The 9,425-nt window shown below is 34.0% G+C and overlaps 1 protein-coding gene across 1 annotated transcript in view; it reads right to left on the reverse strand.

Moving 5' to 3' along the window:
* Positions 1-1,544: 1,544 nt before the first annotated feature.
* LOC117123792 (cytosolic endo-beta-N-acetylglucosaminidase-like) overlaps positions 1,545-9,425 on the reverse strand; it is a 14,840-nt gene continuing 6,959 nt past the window's right edge. The window contains exons 7-13 of the mRNA XM_033269809.1: positions 8,857-8,960; positions 8,590-8,698; positions 7,951-8,132; positions 6,885-7,021; positions 4,630-4,795; positions 3,965-4,082; positions 1,545-3,035 (exon numbers count right to left, since the gene is read on the reverse strand). Coding sequence (XP_033125700.1) covers positions 2,640-3,035; positions 3,965-4,082; positions 4,630-4,795; positions 6,885-7,021; positions 7,951-8,132; positions 8,590-8,698; positions 8,857-8,960 — 1,212 coding nt within the window. The 3' untranslated portion in view covers positions 1,545-2,639. The remainder of the gene's footprint in view (positions 3,036-3,964; positions 4,083-4,629; positions 4,796-6,884; positions 7,022-7,950; positions 8,133-8,589; positions 8,699-8,856; positions 8,961-9,425) is intronic.

The following is a 9,425-nucleotide window of genomic DNA, read 5'->3' on the forward strand; positions in this document are numbered from 1 at the left end:
TTCAACTGTCATAGATTTAGTACAGAACCTGTCTCTTATACACATCTAGATGTGTATAAGAGACAGGCGGATACCCTACGCGGTTTTATTTACACGATCTTTTGTTACTTTTTTCGCCAGTGACGTCACGATTAAATCGTATATAATGACCTATAACTCCATAAGAAATTGCCAAAAAGCGATTTTAAGGTTGATTATATTATAAATGGCATATCAAAATTCCCCTCTAGTACAAAAAATCATTTTGCTAGTTCTCTTTTAAGATCATGCAAATTTATACCGATTTCAAATTTTACAACTCAATGTATGAAAATTCTAATAGATTTTATAATTATACATCATGATATGTATACATCTTTCTCATAGTTAAAAAAAAAATCACTGATATTAAATTTCGAACTTTATCTTTGCAGATATGTTTGTCATTTGAAAAGGTTATTGCACACCAACATTTTTAAGAAGTTACCTACAGTAAGCGAGCAAAAATCACCATGTTTAGCTAACAAGCTTATACACCCCCCTTTCTTTTATTTCCAGCATTTTAGTTGCTATGGTAAGGTAAAAAAACTGTTTCTTAGAAAAAATCTAAATATTCAAGATCTTGGATAAATTATGATTCAAAAACACATTTTTTTGGTCTTTTACATATCACTACTATTTAATTCAAAGTTAGTTTTTGAATAAATTTTGAAACTGTATTTAAATCTACACCTGACATTTGGTCCAATTTAGGATGTAACGTCGAAGAAATTTATGGTGTACTGGTATTTGAAACATGTGAATACGATTGCCATCCAAAACCAGGGTCCTGGGTTCAAATCTTTTCACCATATTGTTTCACAACTACAAATTCACTCCCTAAGCCTCAACATGAGTTTACATAGAGCACATTTCAAACCAATTAATCAGTTCAGTCCCATAGCCAGGTTCTTACAAGTGGGAGGGGGGGATTGTCAGGGCATAGAATCTAGGATCAAAGCCCTAGTAGAGTCAGCTAAGCCCTTGAAATCATAGGATATTTGTGTTTTATGGGGTCTAATTAATGCTACAAAAAACCAGTTAAGTTTGAGAAAGGACTGCAGCAAAACAGTCTTCAGTGCATTAGTTTAGTTTGAGGACTCGTTCAGGAGATTTGGGGGCGGGGGAGGAGTTTTGACAGAAAACAGGGGGGATTTGCTAGAGAAGGGGGAGTTTGCCAAACCATAACCCTCACCCATGGGCCTGCATTTTATAATGCCCATAATATATAATAATGGTATTGGTCCTATGGTTATGTGGCACCTTCCTTAATCAATATTGTTTCAGAACAGTAAACACTACTATCCTTATGCACCAGACCAGTAAAATGTCCTTTGTGTTTGTACCACAAGAAGGTTATAACCTTTTGTAAGTGCAGAATTATCAATAGCAAATTATGTACTTATCCATACACTTGAATAATAAATTAAAATGACTTTAATGGTATTAATTTGTTATACCAAAAACACTGTTATTATTCAAAATATAATTTAATATTCCTTTTATATTAATATCTAAATTAATTTTGAGAGATAATTTGCATCACTGCATCAGTAATATATGGTGATACAGTACCAATTTTCGTAAACATAATTATATTCTACAACAATGTTCTATTTTCAGTGCTATAAATAAATTCCTGAATGTGCCTGAATACAGAGTTAAAATACTGAATCGCACCATGAAAATCAGCTTTACCAAAGGGGTCAGCCTCCCCAAATATTGTCAGTGTGTCCAAATATGGTCACTCTGTCCAAATATGGTGAATATATATATGAATCTAGTTGGCAGATTGTCCTAAAATGTTGAGAGACAGCAAACTTTATCTACTTGAAAAAAAAATCACTTATCACTTTACTATATGATTTTCAAGCTCCTGCATTAAAATATGTGATGCCATTTGCAAATATGCAAGAGAAATTACATTAAGAATTTAAAACTTGATTTATATATCTAATTTATATAATAACTTTTTTCTTTAGGGTCTTACAATAGTTTTTTCTACTGTCATAGATTTAGTACAGAACAAATCAATCACATCTAACCAATAAGATGTTAACAAGCTTCTAATGTTTTAATTCCTAGAATGGATACGATATTATCGGTTTTATCGGTAAGCTTATTCTTTTTTGGAGGCTCAAGCAAAAACAAGAAGAAGCCACCTGACCTTGTTTTAAAGATAATTCTTGACAGAAAAGCATTACAAATAAATATGGCACCCACAAGTTGAAATTAACAACATAAAGATTAAAGCCAGAAAAAATTATGGACCCTTGTCTATTTGACTGTTAAATAAAGCCCCTGTTGTTTAGGTGATTGTCTACCAATCCTAGAGGGCCAACATCAAGTGAAACTCCCAAAAGTTTTTCTCACAACTAAACATAACTAAATAAATATTATGAAATAAAAGTCTTGACATACTTAAATTATTTAAAACCCTTTGCATTCTCTTACAAATAGTTGTGATAGAGATACTCGTCTTTACAATCACAGGGTCAAAATTCTGAGAAAATCTATGAATTTTTTTCATGACTTAATACAACTAAATAAATAAAAATGAAATGAAAAATATTTACTAACACACTGAAATTATATAAACCCTATGTACTCTCACACAACAGTTAAGAATATTTTACTTTGACTGACGCAACACTTGCCCATGGGGCCTGGAACCCTGCCTTGTTGGTGGGTAGTACCATTATTTCTAGGGTATGCTGCTCCGACTTCTGAGGGACTAGCAAATGGCATATACGGAATTGCTTAGAATGGGATCGTCCAACGAACACCGGCTCGTACACGGACAGCTCCATGTTCTCATTTGGACTGCGCGTCACGCCTTTGACAAATACGTCAAAGTGAGAGGCGCTGATGGCGTACTTCCACTTGATTGTGATGCAAATCGACACGAGTCCTTCGAATGATTTTGGAGAGATGATCGGAGGAGACCATGTGATGTCCTGACAGGTCAAATCTGTGACCTGAGTTGTAGATTCCTTCAACTCAGCAGGGTCCAATATCTACAACACAATTGAGATCACTTGCTGGATTAATAAGATGTTTGGTTATTTGTACACAATTTTATCAGACATTACTGTTTCACATGAAATCACTTCATTCATTGTACATACTATCAATCTGTAAATGACAGCTATAATACAGTACCGTATATGCCTATATATGGGCATAATAATGTCATCTCACACATATATGGGCATGATAAAGTCATATCACACACATATATTGGCATGATAATGTCATATCCCATATATTCTATACATATATATATCCCATTTGCCATATATGGGCATGATGGCACCATATCACATACATATATAGGCATAATGAAGTCACATCACGCATAAAATTATTATTAATGGCTTCTAAAAGTAAACATATCTTTCCAGGCCTTTGATTTAAAACTAAATATATTTCTCCAGGCCTTTGAGAAACTTTGCTAGACTTGCCACAAGTCTCAAATTTATTGGTTTTTCCTAGTGTTAGACACTTTCAAAGAGCGCCACCAATGTCTGGTTATAAAGAAACTTTTTATATGTTATTGAATTTGGATACACAAAATTAAACCAAGAAAAAGTATACTATGGAACACAATAAAAATAACTGATATGGAATGCCATTGGTGCCAAAATAGATTTATTTTTCAGCATTTTCACTGATTAGGAAAAAGTTTAGGGATGGGAACCCAATCTATGATCTTTGAGTGTTTAGCTTGGTTTTCAGACCATTGGAGATGTACTCCAAATGGTGCCATATTTAATCCAACTTCTTTACTGTAAACCAGTCTTACATACCTTTTGCTTGAATATGCTTTCCTGGTTTTAATTACTACATGTTATAAAACACAAGATATTAGATATTCACTCCAAATTCCACTGAAAACAATCTGAGGAAAACTGGAATGGGTCTTAAGCTTTACTTGGTGGCATACCTTTATTTGACCTAGGAGAACATTGTAAATAACAGGGACGTCTAAGCTTGAACATTTCAAACCAATTTCAGTAATCTTTGGTGCACAGTCAAAAGCAGTCTTACTCAGTAAATAATACCTAAAAAAAAAACATAAAAATCATCGATTCTAAATAACTAAAAATGGGTTGATGTGACAATGTGTTGAATTGTGATCAAGTGTAGTTTTATATTTTGTACACTTTAAGTATCTTTTTAATATTTGAATATAGAATTATCTTTTATTCGCCTTAAACAAATTCTGCTGATAAAATTTGCAATAAAGAAACTTCTTGTAAAGAAATTTTCAATAGAGTTTGTTGTGTTTGCGTCATTCAGTTATTTAAGTATGTAAATAATATATATCTAAACACAGAATTATCTTGTTACGACTTAAATAAATATTCCAAAAACTGAAAGTATAATACATAATCAAAGTATTGAAATGCACTCCATCATGTTGGGATTCAATACTTTAAAATTTGGAATATTTTCGACCATGTTGAAATATTGAATACTAACATTCCAATACTTGGAATATGTATTATACTTTTTTAAACAAATTTCTGTTGATAACATTTGCAATAAACAAATTTCTATGAAATTTGCAATAAATTGTGTTTGTTTCTTTCAGGTATTCATGCTTACCTGGTCACCCATCCATTACTTTCGGGAATGTTGCCAGACATTTCCTTCAATACAGTAAGACTAGCGCCCCCCAGAGGTGCGAAAACAGCAGCTGGCATATCGGCAAGTTTCTCAGACTCATGGAGTCCATAGTCCGTTACATTTTGCTTCTCTGCTTTTGATATATCTAAAATTTTAAAAAATATTTTAAAAATTAAGCCATATTTGCATTTAAATATTCAGTAGGTTTATAAAACTCTGTTTACACTATTAAATTTCCTTTGAAAATAACTGTTGTATGCCCATATATAGTCATGATGTGCCTATAAATGGTCATGATGTGATGTCATCATGACCATACTTAGTCATGACACATGATTTTGACAAGTAAAATTTGATAGTCTGGCAATATTTTGCACATGTGTGGTAAAGTATGATCATAAATACATTCTGTGAAAAAATACAGCAAATTGCGCAGTATTGCCAAACATTCAGATTTAACCGACTTGCTCTGTCAGCTTTTGAATTTTCTATTAGGAAAACAGTGGCAGGTCCAGGAATTTGAATAGAGGGATCCAAGGACGGTCTTTCACAGATGGAGAGATAGATCACCTCTACCCCACCGTGATTATGGCACCTTCATATGGCTAGATATGTCTCAGAAAATTTAAAATAATTTTTCTCCATTTTTTTTCTTTAACTTAAAAAAAAAAATAAGGGGGAAGGGGTGACAGGTTGGCAGCTCTCCCCTCACTTGAATCCGCCCATGTAAAAACAGCCTGGATATCTTCAAGGGCAAAGTCCACTTGGTTAAACTTGCCACATATCCTCAGTAGTATGACAAAGGAGAAAGTTACAAAGGATGGTCACACCAGTGGCGTCGAGAGGGGGGATTCAGAGGGGTCGCTGCCCCGGGGCCCTTACTGGCTCTCGACGCCACTGGTTCACACTAGATATTTTTGGCCAAAGAGACCAGGTATACGGTTAGTTAGACAAACATTAAGTCAATGTGACCACGGCTTAAGTCTCACATGGGATGACTTCAGAGATCCCAAGTTTGAAAACCAAAAAATAGGGAGATTTTTTTCATGAAGCGATCGCCTCCTGTAGCGACACACTGTTACGCCTTACAACGCGCTGTGCAACATGAAAGTATTACACAGAATGAAGAAAACAAACAATTTTCATCAATTTGTTTACTTTTATTTAACAATTTTACGTTTGTTTACACATTGCAGTTGGCCTAAAATATAAATTTATAAATATTATTATTTAGCATTTTGCTAGTAAAGCGTTCTTGGCAGCAGTCAACAAGGCTTTGCTTGGTTCATTGGCATGTTAGAGGCTATGGCTGATTTATTACATCTCATCAAAGAACATAGAATTCTAGCAAGGTAACTGCAACTTGCAAGATTCACACGTTTGCCGAAAAATTAAAAAATATATATATATTTTAATTTAGTTAGTAGTTTAGCCTATAATAACATAATGCCATGAAAAAACATTAAAACCTGCCTCGCTAGGCTCCATCTATACGTGCGTAACTAGCCCTAAGGCCGCAGAGTCACGACCACCACTACACACAGACGCCCACACAACACAACACCATACAGCAGTACATACCCTACAGTGCAGATAGAGCCTAGGCCTAAGCCCTACATGTATTTCGGGATCGATATTAAAATAAACTTCATTTTTCGGAAGACTGCTTAGTACCAAAACCTACTAACTATAATTTTGTTAGTATTGTTATTAAAGAACTGAAGCTTACTTGAAAGAAAAAGTATTTTTTATGCACCGATTCTGTTCCAAATCTTCGCGGCGAAAAATTGGGCCCCATCCATGTGATTTCTGATTTCGTTAATTTGTTGAAATTTATTTACTCAACTGACAGCCATCTCATTGAATGAGGTCGGCGCTGGATGCAAAAGATCGTAACATGGAAGATAAACAAGGCAGTTCTACCACGCCTGCCTTGCCCTGGAGTTGTTATTTTGATAAACAACTTAAATAACAACTCCCTGGCCTTGTTTATGACATTTTATGGCTGAGCGAGCGCCATAGTATATTGGCTTAAGATAAGAATTTTTGTTTCATTGCTCTATGACATCGTGGAAATCACATTTTTCGTGAAATTTTCGGGATATTTTTAAAAATCGGGAGATATTAATAAAAATCGGGAGGGCGGGAGACGGCCTCAAAAATCGGGAGAACCCGCGATTTTCGGGAGAATTGGGATCTCTGTGACTTATACACACCTGAAACAGATAACATACCTTCAGTATCTGTGAGTACAATCTGTCCATCTGGTTCAGCTGTCTGTAAATACAACTCTATTTTCATTTGACTTGATGTTTTTACAGAGTAGGCAATCAATAAGAAGTCTTTCCATTCAATACCTGTCTGCAAAACCCTGGAAAAAAACAGTTGAACAGTCTTTGTAATACTTCCTTTAATATCAATCAATCAATCAATCAATCAAATAATTTACATAGCACAGAATCCATAAAACAAATTTTCAAATAGCAAGGTATTAGGTTTCCTCATAAAAATGTTGACTGATTGGGACATCACATCATGTGGAAATGAGTGCAGCGAATGAAAATGCCCCACGTAATATTTTTTAGCAAGGTATAACTAAAGATTTTATTGTTTAAAATGAAATATTTTTACATTATTATTATCATATAAATGAGTATACATATTAAAAGTCATTTCATGACCATACAATTCACAGTAAAAAAGAAAAATAATAAATTGACATACTTTTTAGCCATAATTCACCATACAAAAGTGTAACAAGATAAAAATGTCTAAAATTGGATGTACTCATTATTTCTATAAGAAATATATTGGAAACTAGTAGGATAAAACACTAGAAAGAAAAAAATAACCCTCTTTATTAAAAAAAAATATGCATGTAGAAGTGAGTGCAGCGCATGAGAATGCTCTTTTTTCAAAGACTCCAATCTGCATCTTGGTAAATAGAAAAATCGTTTCTTTTATAAACAAAGAGTTTGGGATGTAGTAACAAAATCTGAAAGGTATGGTGGTGCAAGATTGTTGAAAGATCACTTGTCTATATTGTTACATGTTAACCTTTTTCATATATTTGTTCATTCTTCATTCATTCTCTGTATTATAAATTTTTGTCCATTCTTTAATCACAAATAGATTCTGCCTATTTCATCATTAATATTTCCTCCTAATAAATAAGTTTTATCATAAAAAAAAATTTGGGCTCCTTCCTTTTTAAAACTAAAAATACACTGCCAAAAAAAACAAAAAAAAAAAACCCATGACAAGTTTGCCCTTCAATTTCTTAACATAAATTTTACTTACTTGAATATGTGCGTTTTCCCAGCCTCTAAACTACCATCAAAGGACAAGCAACCACCACCGCTGTAACCGTCAGTTACCAGCCGATCCATCTTCTGTTTAGCCCCATCTTCAAACTGTTTGTTACTGAATGATGGCTGGATTTGCTGAGCACTCAAGTTGCACCACTTTTTCGTCATTACTTTCTTCATTGAAACACAAGTAAAAAAATACAGAATTTACCAATATATAATTGCTGAATTTGTTCTGATGATAAATAAATAATATCTAATTTTTTTCATTCATTAATTGTAAAACATAACAATTTTAAAATACTTTATTCCCTCCTATAGTGAGTGGATAGTTACTACCAGTGAACATAATGGAAATGAAACAAAGCAGACATTGTCAAAACATGTGACATGCCTAAACATGGTCAAGACATCACATTATAATAAATAATAATAATAATTTGCGATTTTTAGAGCAACTCCCATTGAGTCAACTTTGAGGCACTTAAACCATTATAATTATATATGACCATATATAGGCACATCATATATATACACATTATGATAATATATAGTAAAATAAAATGAAAATCATTGACACAATGATGACATTGTTAGCATTCATACAAGTCTTAATTCAAGTAATTCTTACCTTTCCATTGCTGAAGCCATGAACTCCATATCCTTGGCAGAAATTAGAACATAATGGGAGAGACACAACACCATGGGAATGTAGGTAAGACTCTATTAAAGACCAGAACCTGCAACAGCGGAAACAAACAATAATATATAGCAAAAAAATTCATTGAAACACTAACATCAAATCATTATTATCATTATCAGTCATGAATGCGATTATTAATTGTATTAAAAGCATTTTTTTTTTTAATGCCAAATTTCCACGAAAGTATAAATTTACCTGTTTTCATTGGGTATGAACTTAGTTGCTCCATGTTTTTCAAACACCCAGCCTGGAGCAAAGATCGCTGCAGATAAATCAACCTTCCTGATCACTTCCATAGCCTACGGAATAAAACAATTTTGGAAGAGTGTGATTATTGATCTGTGAATCACGAAATGCTGGGAAGAAAGTGACAGCAGACTTGCCGGCTAAGGCTGGCCACTCAATGCGTCATACTTCGGACGATGAATCCAACCTCGCTAACTGCGAGCATTAGATAACGGGACGTTGACATGATGTTGTCTACTGAGAGACATGGGGTCCCTGTTTCAAATTTATTGGTTATGTTTATGAGGCTCAATGTTTTTTGTAATTTCATCTGTATTGTTGGATTGGATTGGATTTATTCGGTGTAAACACCAAGGATAGCCCACGAAAGTCTAGAAGAAGACTTATTTCCAGTGGGGTCCTTCTGATGGTGACTGGGCAGTACACCAGGAGACAATCCCCTCCTCTTTTCCGAAGAGTGTACTGCGTTGTTTAACATGCACATGGGCCATAATGCACACGGGACCAACGGCTTAAAC

Source organism: Anneissia japonica, unplaced genomic scaffold, assembly GCF_011630105.1.
Source record: "Anneissia japonica isolate Jap-2015-1 unplaced genomic scaffold, ASM1163010v1 scaffold287629_len218694_cov150, whole genome shotgun sequence".
Classification (NCBI taxonomy): domain Eukaryota; kingdom Metazoa; phylum Echinodermata; class Crinoidea; order Comatulida; family Comatulidae; genus Anneissia; species Anneissia japonica.